Source organism: Lissotriton helveticus, chromosome 2_1 (genome assembly GCF_964261635.1).
Source record: "Lissotriton helveticus chromosome 2_1, aLisHel1.1, whole genome shotgun sequence".
Lineage (NCBI taxonomy): Eukaryota > Metazoa > Chordata > Amphibia > Caudata > Salamandridae > Lissotriton > Lissotriton helveticus.
The window spans coordinates 1,652,403,480-1,652,423,127 of NC_136059.1; the positions used below are offsets into that span (position 1 = coordinate 1,652,403,480).

General features: G+C 44.1%; 1 protein-coding gene across 5 annotated transcripts in view; it reads left to right on the top strand.

The window, feature by feature from the left end:
* TBCK (TBC1 domain containing kinase) overlaps positions 1-19,648 on the top strand; it is a 1,465,497-nt gene that overhangs the window by 418,941 nt on the left and 1,026,908 nt on the right. For all 5 annotated transcript variants that reach the window (XM_078676605.1, XM_078676609.1, XM_078676607.1 and 2 more), the window contains 2 exons: positions 8,152-8,212; positions 8,302-8,363. In XM_078676605.1, the coding sequence (XP_078532731.1) occupies positions 8,152-8,212; positions 8,302-8,363 (123 nt within the window). The remainder of the gene's footprint in view (positions 1-8,151; positions 8,213-8,301; positions 8,364-19,648) is intronic.

The following is a 19,648-nucleotide window of genomic DNA, read 5'->3' on the forward strand; positions in this document are numbered from 1 at the left end:
CTTGTTTGGTCTGGACGCTATTTACTTCCGGCCAGATTAGATTCTTCAGTACAGACTTCCAGGGTTTATCCAACAAAAAGGCTTCAGGGTCCGAAGGCACTCGAAAGAAGGAAAGAAATGAGACCCTGGGTTAATGGTGTGACCGATACTCCAGTTATGACAGAAGAGGGGTGGGGAGTGAAGGGGATCACCAGGGACCGTTACCGAACTGTGCAATGAAAAGCAGGCTTCCCTGTGTACACTCGGGATGTGATAAGGCTCACTCACGCGTGTCCCGTGACCACCCTCAACCACCCCTACCCGTTCCCTCCCGGTGCAAAGAACAGTCCCATTACTCTCACCCGTACCTTGTGGAGCCACACTTCTCCTCCTGAAGTGTGGCGATGCGGAGCGTGGTCTCGTTGGCCTCCCGGCTTTCTCTTCTCCTGGGGCGACGCGGCTTCTGTGTCCTCTCTCCTCTCTTTGATTTGATTTGATTTGATTTGTCTATTTCTAAAGCGCACGAATGCCCGTAGGTGTCTTGGCGCTGTGAATTGTCCAGTTTCCGGTGCAGGTCTGGAGTTAGTAGATATTTATGCGGTGAAAAGCCATGTCTTGATTCTCTTTCTGAAAATCTCCAGAGTTGGGCTGTTTTTTACATCAAGTGGCAGTGAGTTCCATGTCCGTGCCGTATGCACGAAGAAGCTTCTTCCTCCCCAGTTTGATCGTTTGAACTTGGGTATCGCTATCAGTTTTTTTTTACCTGATCTAAGAAGCCTTGATGGTTCGTAGTGCTTCAGGTGAGTTTTCAAGAATTGAGGGCCTTTGCCCTGCAGTGCCTTGTAGGTCAAGCACAGTGTTTTAAACTTGACTCTTTTGGCTACGGGTAGCCAGTGGAGTGTCTCTAGTTTGTGACTGATAGGCTGAAACTTTGGGATTTCCAGTATCAGTCGAGCCGCTGCATTCTGGAGTCGCTGCATTTTTTCCATGATTTTTACTCTGGCTCCGGCATACAATGCGTTACCGTAGTCCAGTCGAGACAGTGCTAGGGCTGTCACTACCGTTTTGCGTGTGTCTTGAGGCAGGTATGGGAGAATTTTTCTAATCATTTTTAGTATCAGCCAGAAAGACGATGCCAGTTTGTTTACTTGGGCTTCGTATGTTAGTTTGGTGTCTATCATGACTCCCAAATTTTTAGCTTTCACAGAGGGTTCTGGTCTTATTCCCAGTTCAGGAGACCACCAGTCTGGGGACCAGATATCTGCGTTACCTCCTAAAATCATTACCTCACTCTTTTCTCCGTTGAGTTTGAGGCAATTTTGTTGCATCCATTGACTGATTTTTAGCATGCATAGTTGGAAGTTATTGGCTGTTACTTTACTGTCTTTGCCTATAGAGATGACGATTTGTGTGTCGTCAGCGTAGGATATTGGTGTAAAGCCATTTTCTCTTATTAATTCGGCGAGGGGGGCCACATATAAATTAAAAAGTGTTGGGCTTAATGACGAGCCCTGTGGGACGCCGCATGGTACTTTAAAGGAGTCTGACTTTGCTTCTCCTAGTTCAACCGTAAATTTCCTCTCATTGAGGTAGGATGCGATGAGGTTGCACACGTGGTCACTGGCTCCGATTTCCCTAATGCGTCTCTTGGGGCTGCGACGCAGCTTCTAGGTTCTCGCGCTGTACACCGAAGTCCTCCAGAGGCTCGCTGGATGCTTCCTCCTCTCCTGTTCCGGTCGCCGCGTTCTCTTTGGGACGTTGCTCTATCAGTGCCTCAGTTGCTCCCGATTGGAGGAAAAAGGATGACGTCACCGGCGGAGTTCCCTCCTCCGGGTAAGCCCAGGCTGCCTTAAAGGGAGCGTATCCGTCCTGCGTACGCCGGGGTGGAAAGGAATACGGGTTAATGTCAGTACCCGACTCGTGGCAGGCAGGGACCCCCTGACACTCTGCAAGAAAACACCCTCCAGACCTTGATCTCCAGATCGCACAGATTATCAGGGTAGCAGCAGACATTTTGAATAAGGCTATTTCTGTCACATCAGTACTTATCTGTGAGGCAAATGAGCTTGTGATTGATAAAACATAATTGAAAATCGTATTTAATCCTCCCCACCCCTCTGGGGGGGGGGGGGAGCAGGAAGCCGCAAATGTCACTCAAACTTTCCTTGCAAAGGTTGTCATTTTCATTTGAGAGGCCAGAGAATGAATTAATAACTTTATTCTGGTTAATTAAAACCATTAATAGCAGAAAAAAATTCAAATATCTATACATCTTTCTATAATTAGTGTCGAAATTCATGTTAAAATAAGAAGAATATACAACACTGGAGTGGATTAGTGTAGAGTGAAATCGAGGCGCTTTTTGCATACATCTAGTTAATCGTTTGCACATCAACCAACTTAAGTTATGTTCTTAGACTCCAGGCAGTGTCTTGCTGCATCCTTGCAGGTTACATTGTTCGATATCATAATCTGTTGTATATAAACTTTCCGTTCTCTGCTGACCACCTCACCGCAACAGAAGAGATGAATGAATCACTCATGTTAATAAGAGCACAGTCTGCATCCTATGGTAGGGTAGGATTCTGAAGTCCACGATGCTCTGTACTCTTTTATTGGAAACAACGGGAAACTCATTTGCACTATTTTCCACCTTACTGAACTGTGGATATTTGCATTTCGATTATATTGAGCATATAAAGTGTTATAAGATTTCAGGATTTATGTTTGAGAATTTATTTACTTGAGATTTATATAGCGCTGGCTAGACCCGGAGGTATCAGAGCGCTTTACATAAGGACACAGCGAGTTACAAGTTATAAAAGTTTCATAGTAGTTACATAATGGATAAATAAACAATACAGGAGTAAATTAGCTAACACAACCAGGGACCAGGGACAGCAGGTAATCTACAGGGAGGAGACAGCAGCGGGGAAGAAAACATGACAAATGTCCGTGATCCGGCTTGGTAGGTGACGGCCATAGCGGTGTGCCAGGGCCAATCTCCCCTTTAGCTGTCGGTGCAGCTCCACCGGGAAGCGGCCATGTATGCATTTAGGGCACTGCCAGAGAAGAGTGAGGATCAGGAGAGAATCAGAAGGCTAGAAACCAAAGATGGGTGGTAGGTGCTGGCGAGGATGGTAAGGTAGGAGGAGTGTGGTTTTTGTAGCCATCTTAGAGTCGGGCACGTTGAGTCTATTAGTCTCCATGGCTCAGTGGCTAGTTCTAGTTGCCACCAGGTCTAAAGTTGGTTGAAAAGCACAGTGCCAAAAATCCTGTAAGAAACATCAGGACCCTGATCTCAGAGAGGTGGCTGGAGGGGAGCCAGTGTAGTATTCGCAGGCAACAGCGATGATCTGGGATTACAAGACGCTTCCGTGAGGCGCTGGGCGTGTGCTGTTCTTTGTTCAGCCGGTGAGAACCAGCAGCTCTGGAAACCCAGCTCTGAGACCCTTGAAATGGGTGTATTGGCAGCCATGCACTGGGCCGCAGGTGATAGCATGGGGAGCAGCAGCGTGTCTAGCAGCATTTTAGGGGGTGTTTGTCTCGTTCACCTCAAAATACTTACGCAGGAAAACATTGCGCTTTCCTGTGAGATTTTACCAGTAACAGCTGCATGTATTCTTAACTCACTCCATGGTATCTGCTGCTCGGCATATTAGCAGTATTTGAGTTTTCCGTGCAGATTTAAGGGTCAGTGTTGTTGGTTTATCTTTCCTTTTGTGGACAAGCTCTAGAGTTTCGATGGCTTCATTTGGGCCAGAGCCAAAGAAATCTATTCACCTATCCTTTAGGAAGAACTTGTAGCCGTTGGGGTTGGGAAGAGGAAAAGGCCTCCAACAGAGCCTCTTAAAGGTAGGCAGCCCAAGCTAAACCAGCCAAAAAATTATATCTCTTTAGTAAGAGGAGCAATGGAACAGTCTCACTTTGTGCAGCACTGACAACTGCCACAGCTCAGCCACTAAAATCACAAGCACTTCACCTGTCTCCCTGCTCAGCACCATGGTGGTGTTAGTGTCTAGAAACTCTAGATTTCACCAGGCGTGGAGAGACAATACCACCATCTCTGGGGTATTTCTGGGGCATCTTTCATTTCCTGGTCGTGCATTGCAAGTCTCTGGTGCACTTGAGCATTGCCATCAGTTTTATCTGTTTCTTTTACTGCAAAAAGTCTCTGATGCATCATGGAGCTCTGGAGAAAGTGGCAACCAAAAATTGATAATGGGGTGTTTTTCAAAAATTCTTTTCTTCTAGAGGAGAGCATCCAGTCCGGTATGATTTCTATTTGAGTTCATCAAGAATGTCCCCCCCCTCCACATTGTTTTCTCCTGAAAATGCATACCTCCTGTAAACAGACGTTAGCGTCTGCATCTTTAGCAGGTCTCTGAGGCTCTCAGTACCACCAACCAGGTCACTATTTGTCCTTTAATTTGAAATAAGCCTATGAAGATGATTGGACTCCATCACATCACTCCTCATTGACATCAAACAGTAAAGGAAACCACAGTTCCTGAAGATCAGCACCATAAAGAATGACTATACGTTCATCGACAGTTCAGCACTGTACCAGGTGCTTCACATTCTTCTATGACAAAGCATGCGAAGCAAACTCTGTTTGAGTAGCTCTCTAAGCGGTGACAAACCTAAAGAACGCTGAATGTCCCAAGTATGAATGTTGGATGGATGAGTAGAATTAAGGTTCTGTCATGAAGTTTAAGATTAATGATTCTCCACTATTATGTTCTGAACTGGGCAATTGTAGCTTACCTTATAGATAGAAAATATTTTGAGAGAGGGGAAAGGGAAGGTTACTAGGGAATCTGAAGAGAAAAGAAATGAAGGCCTAGGACTCATACCTAGCACATTAAAACACAATATATGGCAACTCCTATGGATGCAGGCCCTGCAAGTAAAACACTTCAACAGGGCAGGATAAAAATAACTATTTATTACTATACCTGCTAGGGTAGAACCCAGTAAGACGTGTGTATACAAATTCACATCGTTGTGTGTTGCGTAACTCCCACCCCTCATTTTGAGGTACACCTAGTTGGATTTCCAAATAGTTTTGAGTGTGTCAAAGTCTCTACAAAGAAAGAGAAAATGGTGTCTCACAGGTGTTACACAACCCTCCCTGTAGAGTTTAAACATTTAGTAGGTAGGTGTTTGGTGGACAACAGATGACTTGCAGGAAATGAGAAGCCCATTTTTGGAAGGTAATGTGAGGATGGCATTCGCTGCAGCACACAGGTACGGCCCAATAAAAGGGACTGTTAACGGTTGATGGGAGCAGGTCACCAAACTGTTAGAAGGTGCCTATGGTGGCAGACAACCCAATTAAGGCAGTCAATCTAACGCCAGTACCCCTTCCCTAGGTGGGAATGGTGAGAAAGAGGCTGGTGGCAGGCTGAACGGAATAATAGTTAGGCTTGAAAATTATGAAACAGCTTCTTGGCACACCACTCACTGTTCCATAGCTTGACACACTACTCACTGTTCCATAGCTGCATAAATACCTTGCCGGGCTTTTCGGAAAAATTCTACTGAAACTACAACAAAAATAACTCTGCCTCTACAGCTGGAAAACCACAAAAATAGTCTGCAGCATTAACACTGCAAAGTTCTTTCAGAAGTTGATGTCCTCGCTAGACCTCACTGGGAAAATGTCCAGTAGTGAAAAATGTCCAAATGATTCAAGAATTGTAATGCCAAAAGATGAATGTTCAGTTCACTTACTTTCTTGGTATACCTTAGCCTACAGGGTTTTCCAACTTGGGAAGGATAAAGTTGAACAAGCTTAGGGTTTGAATGGGCATAGAATATGAACACAAACCTGTTATCTTTTGGCCAGAAGATACTGGAAATGGAGAATGGATTGGCAATGCCAACTGTACAGCAGACTCCTAGCAACAGGAGTGCACAATAGCATATGGCACAATGCATTGCACCGAGGATGAGAGAAACCATGGCCCGAAGAGAATACTTGTTGCAGGATGTCCTGCTCTCTTGCAAATAAAATCCCTTTCTCATTAAACCTTGTGGTGATGGGCTCCTAAATTCCCCTCTCCTGCTCAGAACAACTGCCTTCTCCATGCAGCCCGTCACTTATCGGAAAAGTAAGTTCTACTCAATGAATGTTCTGTTCCTTAAGTGTTAGCATTATGACACGCAGAACAACTGGTCTAGGGAACCAATGGTGCCCTAGTGCCTACATATCCTATTTTCTGAATCTTACACTCTTAATTGTTACGTAACTGTGGCCTTCCTTGCTCCTGCCCTGTGTGTTGAGCTAATCTTGATCTAGAGACTACATTACATAAGGTGATGTGCTGTACGGAGTAGACATTAGTTTGGACTGTCTGGCAGGCTGCTCCTCTTTCCTGAGTGACAGCACTGCTCCCAGTCCTCAGGGACTTGTAGTACAACTCATCCTAATGGAGTGATGAACAGAGGGGTGGCTGAGATCATTGATCTGTTGGATCCTAACAATTTGCTAGAGAATGTTGACCTCACCCCAAAAGGCAGCTTAATAGAAATAGCATTTGTTGTGCAAGTAAGGCCTGTTGACCGCAAGCACAATTGGTGAAAGTGGTCCATTGGCCTTTAGAGTGCTGTCAAGTCCCCTTCCGGTCTTTCTTGCAATATGTGGGTGAATTGGGTCCTCTCACTACTCGCTAATTAATGCAGGCATAGCCACAGTCAGCACAAGAGTAGGCGGGGCAGACCAGGAGATGAGGTCGCTGGAGGAAGACGTGCCCTGGCAGGTTGCAATTTGCCTGGAAGGCTGCAGTTTGATAGTTAAGTAACCTTAAGTGATGTTAACCCATTTAAAGTCTTTTAATTGTGAACTTAATTTTAGAAGAATCTTACTTTTCCCAGCCATTAGTGCAGTGTGAGATGCAGAAAGAAATTAGCGGTGACGGTGGGTTGGAAGGAACTTGTGGGTGTGGTTATTCCAGCGTTGGTGTCGAACACAGCCAGACTAAAGTTATCACACAGTGGAAAGATTCCTGTGGACTAGACAAGGATCTTACCCTGTGATGATTATGATTGTCTTGGGAAAATAGATCATAATAAATTATGGTGGGATATTTATAGCGCGGACTGATTCCTGGCAGTGAGGTGCTTGTATGTTTTTTAAGTTGCAGTGATTGGTGTGTTAATGAACACCTTTGTTTATGATAATAAAAATATTGAAGTCATGCCAACAAGGGTGGCTGTAGGGTTCTTCCTTCTGGAACAACAGCAGCTCCACAGAACTCCTTATGGTGCTTCCTTCCTAAACTTAGCCTCAAGGGGCTGTCTGCCCTCTGCCTTCTGCCCACATGCTTTAATAATGATAATATTAATAATAATAATAATAATAGTGTGTGTTTCATGCAGCGCTTTCATATCACACTTCTGCTTTTTCTAAGTGCTGTAAATAACTAGTCTTACTATTATCTAACTTGTGATATTCAATTTACTGACTTCTTAAGCTTGGAAGGATGAGTCTGCCTTGGGATTCTTGCTCCTGTCCCCACGTCACCGCATCCGTCAGCAGTGAACTTTCAGCTTACTAAGCTTTCATGCCCTCTGTCAGGAGTTTAGTAGGTGCACACTTTCTGGCTGACCCAATGCAAGGGGGAAGGAGTTTGTAAGTCTTTACACTTTGTTCCTTCATGAGACACGAACGTACTAGTGTTGGGTCTGTATGTTATTTGCTAATTGGCTGACTAGGCATATTTTTACCATTTGTGGGACACACATATTTAGCAAAGCGGGATCTCCAAGCAGAGAATATTGCCAAAACAAATTGCTCAGGATCACAGATAAAATCAGTAGTTTTGAGGGACCTACTTAGAAAGTTCTGCAGTAGGGTAACTCGGGTAGACAAATCTCCCCAAGAACAAAAACTGCATTCGCAAGTCTAACACATGTGGAATGACTTAACTGCTGTGATGAATTGCCTGAAGATCTGCTTTTGATACAAACCACCTCACTTGTTTTGTTTTGAAATAGGTTCTAGGAAGCTTTTTGGGCCTAAAAGTGTCACCAGTTGTTCATTTTTGTGAGCAGGAAGAAAGAGACTTTGGACTATTGAGCAAAGTTCAAATATTGATAATTGTGCTTTGTTGGCATGTGATTTACATTGTACATGGGACTGACAGAACTCATTAATTGCTCTTTCAGGGAAGAAAACTGTTTCACAGCCTCGAAATAGCTGAACGGCTAAAATTGATCCTCACATTAGGTTAGTACCAAAGTGTCAGTAATTGAAATGTATTTGGCCTTCAAGTGTGTCTGTCCTCTGTCACCAGCTTTTTTTTTATCATGTCGTAGGCTGTGTTGATGATATTGTGACCGTATTGGCTGAAGAACATGGCTGTGTGGACATTATCAAGGTTTGTAATTTAGTTTTTTGTACTGTATTGCGTTTCCAACTGTTCACATTCTACATTGTAGAGGACATGGCCGCCTAATCCAGAATTGTTTTTATAACAAATAGCTCCCGCAGATTGTCAAGCTTAATTCATTTCCCTGCCAGAACTCCCAAGATGATTTATCAAAATTATATTGGAAACAATTTGAAACACCCAATGTAATACTGCAGTCACCTAATCTGTAACCTTGTCACTGTGTATGCTAAAAGAGCTGTATTGGCAACTCGCTCCAGTACTTAGGTCCATAGCGCTATAGGATGAGCCTCCATGAGTACATTTCCTGATCATTCACCATTCCTTTTGTATTCTGTTTGTTTATTTATTTATTTATTATTTATTATAATTCTATTTTAACTAGCCCTGATTTGATGTGACCCATCTTGGTTTGATTTCTGTTTACTACTGCTTAGCATCCTCCAACTAAACTTGTATTTGTATACTATTTCTCCGCTTTTCACTATGTGCAAGCTGTATTGTTTTTTCACCTGTTCCATTTGTTAAGAAATATTTCAATGAATTTCTTTGAAATCAAAAAAGAAAGTACCCAAACTTGAACCAATGGAGATGACTGCACTGAACTGCACTCCCCCAAATGCCACCATAGTTCATATTTCTACTGCATGTCACACGGAAGGGAGTCCTCTCAGAGCTCTGCTGTAAGATCTTTCTCTCAACTCTTTTTTATTGCATTTCCAGCTCTAATTGCTCAGATTGCTTTAGAAAATGAAAACCGGTGACCAGGTCTTTTGTGATGAGGAATCCTTTCTTAACCCTTGCCTGAAAGTTAAGGGGTGGACTTAAACGCTAGCTAGAGGGGGGAATGTCCCTCTTACATCTTCATCTGAGAGAAACCCACCAACTACCCCAGGAGAACACCCCTGTGGGGTCTCTAGAAAATCTGACCAGAAGCCAAAGAGGTCATCAAAGTTGTCTCCCAATGCACATCAAAATGCCAGTGACACCTCAGAATGTATGAAGAGGGCCGCTTTGATGACAGATCCAACTGGAACCACAACAAGACAAAGGGGGAGAGGGTTAGGGAGGGGACTCAGGGGAATTGAACCTGCAATTCTTGGAGAGAGGTTAGGCCTAGATATTGTAGGTTGTATTCAATGCACACTTAATGACTCCAATAAGGTAAGTAAATTCTCCTGCCTCAGGCAGCTGAGGTCCTAAGCATACCGGCTGTGAGAGGCAGCAGAGCTGAACCCTCCAGTATGGGTGCTGAGAGGGAAAGGTGTGTTGTTGAGAGTTGAGACCCTGAAATCAATAACAATGTCATAACACTTGCAACCTTTAAATGTGTTACTTTATGAAAGTTACATTAATGATTACCTGTGACCTCTTTTAAAACACTTCCAAAAAAAGTACAGGCCATTAAGTCTATGATCATCGACTGTCTCTCGAGTTGTTACGAGCCAGCTCCTTCACTGGTTATCAAAGTCAAGGATGCTGTTTACATTTCTCTCTAAAATAAAGAAGCGTGAGCAACCCAAATCCTTTGTCTCAAAACAGTTTCTTTAAAGTTTCTTTCTTTGTCTCAAGAAAATGACCTCAAACGTTAACAACCATGTGTGTAGCCAAAGTTTTCCTGGGATGAGGGTTTGAAGGATCCGCCAAAACTTTAGAAAATGCCACCAAACAAAGTCTATGAAAACCCACTTACCACTCTTCCTGAGCTTTTCCTTGTGAATAAAGTTTTCAGTCTCCTATCTTACCAGTCTTCTTAATAAATGGAGGAGTAGGATCAAGTGAGTAAGCAAGATTCCTACTGCTGCCTGGGATTCTTAATAACTGGCAACTTCCAGCAAATGCAATCTGCTTTTATAGTCTTTTTTTTTTTTCCTCATATTCCACCAGGTTTCATATATTACAGGTTGTTCGAGTACCATGTGCTGTCTCAGTACGTAACTGGCAAGGGTTATAAACTGTTCCTATTTCGCAACCCTTCAGCAGAACAAAGGTACCTTCGAAAAAGAGACCTGCGATTGGAAACCGTGTAATCGTGGATGATACTGACACAAAACCAGGACAATACAGTCATAATACTCCAGGTAAACAAAGGGAGGTAAACCATAGCAGCATAATCATAGGACAGGGGGAAAAAACCAAAAAAAAACCCGGACAGCTAATTCCATTTCAGCAGATGCCAAAAGGATCTTTTATTGCGATTCCCAGCTCTTGCCAAGTCAAGTTTAGACACTTTTAGGACCGAAGCTCACCAGTCAGGTAGAGAAAGTGGATGCTGATTCTTCCACTTTATACAAAGCTCCCTTCTTGCCAACAAAATGGAGTAGAAAAGAAGATTTTTCGCGGGGCTTCGCACTCCCGTCGCTCACTCCCAAAATGACAAGAGGTAGGTCAATCGAAATTTGCAAACCCAAAGAATCAGAAAGCAAATTACTAATGGAATCCCAGAAAGCTGAGATACAGGGGCATTCAAAAAACATATGGGCATCGGTGGCCTCCAACAGGCCACATCTAGCACAGGCCACCGGGAAACCTTGGACAAATTTTGACCTTAGTAAAGCTTGGTTATTTTTCTAGCAGGGCCCCGCTTTAGGAATCTCCTGGAAGTCCTGAGTGGCTAGAAGATAGCCTGGCTGCTCCTTTGCGTGATGGTGGGCTTGAGGTATGGGGAGACATATTTGTGGGAGGAAGCTTGTTACCATGGAACGTTTTAAATGGGAAGATAGGATCAAACCTCTCTAAATTTAAATATATTCAGATTACCAGCTGGATGCAGCACTATACCTCGCAAATCTCAGCTTGAAGTGGAACTCCAGTGGGGGGTGGCAACCAACTTGAGACTCTACTTTTGGACAAACCATCGGGCAAAAAAGAGGTATCTGTGTGGTATAACTGGATATTGGAGGAGTCAGACGGGGAATTCCAACTACCAGAGTTGCTAGGGGCTCTTCCCTTGCCTGTACTAATTTAAAATATCTTTGGTCTATATCTTTTCATGTCCTATGGGATATTGTGAAGCCCGCATGGTTGTGTAGGAACCACCTCTACACGCTTCACAGAGCATATTACTCACCAAAAAAAGGCTGTCAAAATTTGTCCTGCTTTTATAGTCTTGTGCATGGCCAGGAGCTACGCCCACCCGCACCCAAGATAGCTGCCTGGCTGAAGTTTCTTCCTCTGGAGCGAGGCAGCTCTGAACTTGACCCCTAAACATGGGGCCACAAAATGTTTAAGGCCACAGTGCCTTCTTAGGCAACACTGTTCTTTAAATGCAAGCACACTCAACTTGTTAATCAGCACAGCTCCCACCTTCGCATGAGTCTGAGGGAACAAATCAGTTGCTGAATCCTTGAGGTGACACTCTTGAATGCATACTGAGCGGCGCCGCAAAGAAAAGAGGGGGGTGCGATGTCCTGACACTCAGCCAGCACCACCACAGCCTCCTACAATTCCCTCATCTTCACCATAGTCATTTCCACCGCTAAGGCACATTCTGCAAGTAAAGACAGATTTCTCGGATGAGGAAGAGAAAGGAGATTTTCTGGAACTACCACAGACTGAGGGAGTATGACGACCGTAGCCATGGCAACCAGTACCCCCACCCCACCTCAGGAAGACTCTCATATGGCTAATATAACTCAATTCCACTCCTGGGTAGAAAGGGCATTGAGTCATTATATTGATCACAGAAACTGTTTCCTCTTTTATTTCAAAAAGACACCCAGAACATCAAAATGATTCCCATCATAGATCATATCTGGAAGGAAGAGGCAAATTCATGTAGACACCATCATCGTAATCTACCCTTTGCCCCAGGCTCAATGTAAAAAAAAAAGGCACTCATCAAAATCCCAGCATGCCTCGCTGAACATCCCAAAGCTGATCCCGCATTGAGTCAAGATACACAATGTGGCCTCAATGGGCAGAGAAAGATATAAGATGGAGAATTTCTCCACTCTAGCATCGACGTCCATCAAGGACACTACTTTTACTGTCAATCGAAAATCATTCTGAAGGTGTGTACTGACCTCCTTCTTAACCAGCCACTTATGCTTAAAACCCTCTAATAGAAACTTACTTCTTGCTAAATTCCTTAGCTGTCCACAGATGCTTAAGATTTTACATTGACTTATGGAGAACCTTATTTTAGAGTTTGGCAGATGCATGGCATTTGCCTAAGAGCAGGGATGTTCCATCCACTCTATTTAGAGTGCATATAGGCTGTATATATATACTCTAATTAGGAGAATCGGATATCTGCCAAACCGTAAATAAGACCTATGTTCTCTTTGTTAGTCAGATCAGCTTTTTGTTACTTGTAGCCACCCCTAAAGAGCACATCCACGATCAAAGAAAGAATGGCAAGATGGATTTCTGCTTCTATTGTGTTTTGACACTCCAAAGTTGGTCACTCCATATGATTTACAGTGTGAGCAGTGTTTAATTTGTAAAATAATGAAAGGGCCATCTCCCAAAGTATTGCCTGTGGCGGGCACTTTCGAAGGTTGGGGCACCAATAGTAAGGCTGCATATCCTTGATTCAACTCATGGATCTTTCATCCACCACCAGACCGTCCCGGTTTGTGTATCTCACTCTTGCAGATTCTTTTTTTCATCCCTACTTTCTCCCTTTGTCTGTGTTTTTTTTCCATATTTCTCTTCCTCCTCCTGTACCCCTTTTGTGTTTGTCTTTCTTGCTCTGGGTCAAATTTGATGAGCAATATAAGCATGGTCCCTATAAATGCCTGTCCCTACAAATGAGTGCTGGTGGGCCTCACCTGCAACCACCTGCTCAAATTAAGTACTGAGTGTCATGCCAATCAACAAAAGGTGTAGGTGGCATTCTAGCACTTAATGCTAGTGTGCCTCTATCACACATCTGCCGAGCACCAACATGAAGGAGCTGCTTCACTTTTACAAAACATTACTGCTTGGATACAGACTCTTCAAGATATTCAGCTGTCAGCCAGGCAGTTTTACATCCTCTCTCCCATGAAGGGGAGCCTCTTCTCGTTTATGTTTAGCCCACCTAATGATGCCATTGTAAATGTTTCTCATGTGTATTGATTATTGATTATTTACAGCTTGATATTTTAGTTCGAGCGGGTAGATCTGTGAAATATACCGTGCTGGAGAACAAACAAGTTAGTTAACTGTGAGTGCAGTTCTCTTCTATTGGTATCTTTTGTAGATTCACAAGTGCCATTCCCTTCTCCCTCATCAGAGGCTTTCGTTATCCTTCTACACTGGTGCTATAGGAAGGTGAAGTATGGTTAAAGCATCTGAACTCTGAGAGGAGTGAAGTTCCATGTTCTCTCTCCTCATTATTTGAAGTTTAGGTCTTTGGAATTCAGGTGATTATGCTACTAAATTCAAGTTGTTTGTAGTGATATTTCTTAGTACTGCTTTTAAAACATCACTATCAGACTCTCAGCTGTCAAGCATGGGAATCTCTTAAATATATCAACCTTGGAGAACGGTAGTTATAGGTAAATAACTTTTTTATTTTATTTTAAGTTATCTATAGTTGAACCACCCAAGCTTCTCTACAATTCTTCACAAACTCCCCAACTGCTCATTCTGATTGACATCTTGGAGACTGATGCAAAATCAGCCTTGAAAACATTGTTTGTGCACAGTATCAGTTTGGATTTTGTCCTCAGTTCCAGATTTTCCATGTTTCACTGCGAAAAACTTTGCTTAAGCTGCCTTTCTGAAAAGTGTTTTACTTCACAGTATTCCCATAGCTGCATTATTAATTCCCTCTCTTAATATATACAAGTGTCACCTCAGGTAGCATATTCCAGCCTAGTGAGATGGGATTATGCCCATTACCTGATAGTAAATCCAAACTTTGGAATCGTACAGATGCAAGTCTTAACCTTGAATTGCCAGAGTTTTCCATCAGGCTGCTCTTTTCATCTGTGTCTGCTAAGGAAAGTTCTCCATCTTTGGGCCTTTTTAATTATTTGCGGTATCCCCTTTAGACATTACAAAATCTGTTTAGCCATATACACCTCTCCTTGCAACTCGTCACTGCAGCAGCGGTTCCTCCCCTAAGTTGGAGGAGCGTCATCAAACTACTCTCAGAGCAGTGCAAAGGAAAAATAAAATGATAATAACAGAACGTTAATGTTAATGTTCACCTTAAGTGTGCACAATGGTTTGGCCTGCTGTCTTGGGCCGGCCAAGCCATCATGCGCACTTAGCATGTTCTCCACCTGGCTGTGTTGCACTGCTCTCAGACCAATCGTGATGCTGCTGTCATGCTGGAAATATCCCACGGCCCCTTTTCATTAATTGTGGGCATCTGCTCCCTGGCACCTTTTATCTTTTATGTTACATATGTTATTTTGCTTCTTTCAAGTGCAACCCACCTTTCTCATAGAACCCTGGTATTTTTAGGCTGATAAGCCGAGGCCTAATGATGTCAAAGCCCATACCCCTACAGTGTGTGGCCATTGCAATTTTTGGCTTTCTCCTAGATTTCTTCACTGTCCCAGGAACACTGGCCCTGTCCAGTTGGTCTTGGAGATGATTTCAGAAGAAATCTCTTTCACACAGCATATGATTTTGGCCACCTCTGGCCAGCTGTTCTAAATCTTACCCAATCTGTTCATATCACCCCCCCCCCCCCCCCAAGTAGATGATGGTTTTGTCTGTTCCAGGCATTTTATTTTTCATTGTTTTGCCTCTACCGGGACCAGCTGAGCCCACTTCATTACTGTTGAGCCCTGCCAGAGCACACTGGTGTCTGCTGAGTGTAGGGCTGCTTTTCTGCGTCCTTTATTCATCCAACATCGAGTTTTCACCAGAAAGGAGTAGCTGATGAAACCGCACTATCCCCTGCCCCCCCTCACCCCCCCTCAGATAACCCGACTCGCCCCTCCCCTGTATTTATTTCCTGGTTGTTTTTTGAGGGAGGTAACCCCCTTCCACCGTTAGTAGCCTATTTTCAGCCGGCAGTTTGAGGCCCGACTCCGTTACACACACATGATTCTGTGCACATCTCCTCAAGGGTACCACAACACCCACGGGGGTAATAACCTCCTCTGACTCGGCTCACTCACAATGGGAGGGGCCGAATCTATCCCAGTCGTCATATCACGATGAGGCAGTTTCCCACAACATACAGGGGGGTCACGTTATAGATCCCTCACTTTCTTCCACCTACCGCACTCTAGAAACTGGAGATTGTTTTACTGTTGATGAGCCATGATAGCTGATACCGAGCACTGTTTATGTTTATACTGCCAAACCTGTAATTTGGTATGAGTCCCACATGGGATCTTGCTTGAATATGGTACAAAAACCCTCATAAAAAGATTTTTTAAAAAAAGGAGTAGCTGATCAACCAACCACTCTCTCTGGTCGCCCCTGTATCTGTTAATAGCACATCCCATTTTATAGCATATACATTCTCACATAGCCTCTGATTTTCATGTACCCACTGTTTGATGCCCTCCTCAGTCAAACCTCACTGATGTGCTGTTGTGGTGAAACCTACCCTGAATGAATTTGTGCCGAATTGTAATGGGGGTAAGCCTGCTCTCTGCAGCACAATATGACCCTGAATTTAAACCTGCTCAGGAAGGTGCCACCCTAATGCACAAATAGTGGAAGGGTCAGGGACTGCCTGATTTATATAAGTCGACAGTTAACAAGCATCTCAGACAGGCTGTGGGTTTTTTCTGTGCAGTCTATTTGAGTGAGTTTGCCTGGCATCTCCTTCTCCCAACCCCTTTCCACCCCGGTCTGTCTTGGACTTTCTGCAGGCCACCCTGTTGTCACCCACCTGTATGTTTGTTGCCCTTTAGTAGTGACTATCCACCCTCAGTACCGCCAATTCATACACCCTGAATTATCCCTAAATTGTAATGCTAAAGGCCGACCTGAACGATGTTGCTTCAAATCCCAAACAGTGGTTCTCAGTGGCTTCTACGATGCTGGTCGTTTGCGAGAATTCAATGGGTCATGAGCTGTCCTTCTTTGTTGCCTCCAAACGACCCCAACATTTCATGGCTGCTTTAGGTAGTGACTTCTGGTGGAATCGAAACCTATTTTGATCTCAGTGAAGTGCGACAGTCCTGACATGTACCTGTACCCAACTCCTGCTTTTGCTCATCTCAGCTCAACAAATAAAATGTTTCCCCATGCCAGACCATTGGGTGTCGTGATCCACTTCCTTAAACCCAGTCACCTGTTAGAAGGTTATGAAGTACTTACTATATTTTTGGGAAATTCTTGGGGACCAGGTCGTTTTCTAACAGTGTGTCCAGTCTCCTAAAGGTGTTGTGGGAATGGGGTCATTGCCCAGACTGCAAATGCTGCCTACTGTCTGAATCTTGATCACTGAATTAGAGAGAGGGCATTGGTCACTATGTTAGTAACCCCAGAGATGAGTCGTCATTTCAGTTCAATATTGGAACATAATGGTATGTGGGTTGAATTCCCCATTGATTGGAGTAAGTGGAGAGAAGTTTTCCGAACCATTGTTTGAGTTGAAGCACCATAATGTGGTTTTACTGTAAAATTAGCTTTAGATATGTTAGTTTTGTGCTCTTAAAGTGTAATGCCATGACTATTTGAAATACCTCAAGCATAGTGATATTTTTTGTGATGCCCCTTCCCTCAATTCCATTAGCCATCTCATGGTGCACCATGCTTAATCTAGCATCACCCGCAACCTTCGATTGCCGCAGTATCAGTATACAATTCCCTTTTTTTGAATGATGTCCATGTTTGCTAGAGACCCATTAAGTATCTCCCATAATGTCCCCTTATCTGGGTTCAGTGGTAGTAGGTGGAGGCTTATTCTATTTCTGCGTTTGCCATCAGAGCTGTAGCACTTGCAGCTCTCACCATATAAACTGCATCGTCAGATGAAGTGTAGGATACAGAGTAGGTATCTTGATTTACACCCTAATCAATTGAATCTCACTGGGTATGAGAAGTAGTAGATCATCTAAAATTGCCCTGGGTCTTTTTTGGGGACAACACGTAGTGGGGACACAAATTCTGGCATAGGGATCTGTGAACGGCCTTGTACCCTTCCTAGCTTGATCTCCTTTAATATCTTTTTCTTGACCACAATCCGATACTTATGCCACCAATTTGAGGTCTCTGCAACCCCTACTGCCTTTTGGGCCCCTGTAAGGAATGCGGCAAGCTATCTTAAAGCTTTCCTGTAGAGTGGCTTCCTCCCTGACCTGAGGTACTCATTGAGTAATTGCCTTAATTTCACCTTGTGAATGCCATGCTAAATTCAATTGCCAGATGCGCATTTTTCTTTTTAATTCGGTCTGGATCATACGTGAGAACCTATTTTTTTGGGATGTATGACGATACATCGCGAACCAAAACAATGCGTGCCTTTACAACGCAGTTTTTAGTTCGCGATGTAAGTCACAACGCATGCTATTACAATGTATGGCATTAGTTCGCATATCCTTAGACATGCATACTAAATGCCTTTACAACGGACCCCATTTCCCCGCATCCTAAATAAAAATCCCTTGATCCTAAACGTTCAAACATGACCATAGACTACGACCTCCTGCCCCTAAGCCCTAACAGTAAATATAAATGTAAATCCAGTATTTGTATAGCGCACAGCTACCCGGAGGCATCCCAGCGCTTGGGGCCATTGGGAAGATTAAGCTAGCTATTGCCCAGAGTCACATGGTGCTGGGCAGACCCCTGCCGCCGGAGCCGGGGATCGAACCGTGAGCCCCAGCGTCCGGTGTCAGTCGCCCTGGCCGCGGCGCCACACCTCTTCCACAATAATATACACTATCACCCTCTAACACTACCCTATACCCTAAGCCCTAAACCCTAAGCACAAAACAGTAACATACACTACCCCAAACCCTAAGCCCTAAACAGTAATATACACTATCCCCACTGACACTACCCTAAACCCTAAGCCCTAAGCCCTAAAACATACCCTTACCTTTGTTTCCTTGCGGTTCCGGTGCAGCGTCGTCGTCTCTGCTCTCGGTTCCAATATCGCCATTACATTGCACGTGCATGCGCAAGCGCATGCGATGTAATGCTATGCGTCGCAATGTCCACGTGTGGTAACGTAAAGACATGCGTAGTGTTGCCGGCGCATTAATGGTTGTTCGCCATTTGTTTGCTGTGCCTTTTTTTCCTGTTTCCCCTTTGTTCTTCCTGCCATGCAATAGGGGGTTGCCTCCTCTGCATGTGATACATACTTGCCTGAACTTACAAGCTGGTGTCCAAGAGCAGCCGCCCCTTGTCAAAACACCGCAATATTGCTTTTATCCCCCAGATCCCTCGCCATCCCGTAAGCCTTTCGCTTTCTAAATGGCTTGAACATGTTGCTTTTAGCATTATAGACCCGAAATGGCTGCTTGTGCTTGGTGACCTCCTCCCTGGCTGGAATTTTCCGTGCATGTAGCTTGACATATATTCATGGTCCCACTCCTGTTAGGGAAATACTTGTCTTAAATATAAAACTTTGATCAGATTGGAGCAAGGCATTGGCCCTATACATTTTTTGGGCCTTTAGAGCTTTAAATTAGTACTTCCATGGATTTGATGCACATTGAGGAAATCTTTCATCAATAATACATACCATGACCCGTAATGTGTCTAACCAATTACCTATGTTCCTTTCTTTCCTACCCTTTTCAATTCTTTCTTGTCTTTTTCCTTCTTGTGGTTAACCAAGTCTAAACCCTCTAACTCTCGCTGTGAAAAGATGTCAATACATTTTTTCCTCCAAATCCTTTCCTTTACCAACAAAGGAATGATGCTGGCTAATCCAGTTGATTTAGCAACCATAGCGGTTGGCTTAGGGATGCCCTTATGTAAGTAGATGGTGGTGTGGTTGCTGCTTCTGTGGCGCTCTCTGCTCATGTGCCCCCTTGCCATGATAAACTTGTGTCCACCCTTGCATTTCTGTCATGCTGAGTTCCCTATAACCTGTGTTGTGTGGGAGTGTGTGGTAGTACAGGGATGTGCCCCTCCCCCTCCATGTTTCGGGACCCAGTGTCTGCGTTTCCATGTTTCTTTAAGGGCGGCTTGATCTAAGTTATTGCCCTGTCCAACTTTATCCCTGTTAGAAATGGGATCTCTGGTTGGCTAAGGCTTGCGCCAAAGCCAGGCAGAGACCACCACTCTAGTCAGGGCAAGGGAGTTACACGCCAAAGATAACCCCTGCTCACCACCTTGGTAGCTTGGCACGAGCAGTCAGGCTTATCCCAGAGGCAATGTGTAAAGCATTTGCGCAACACGCACACAGCAACAAC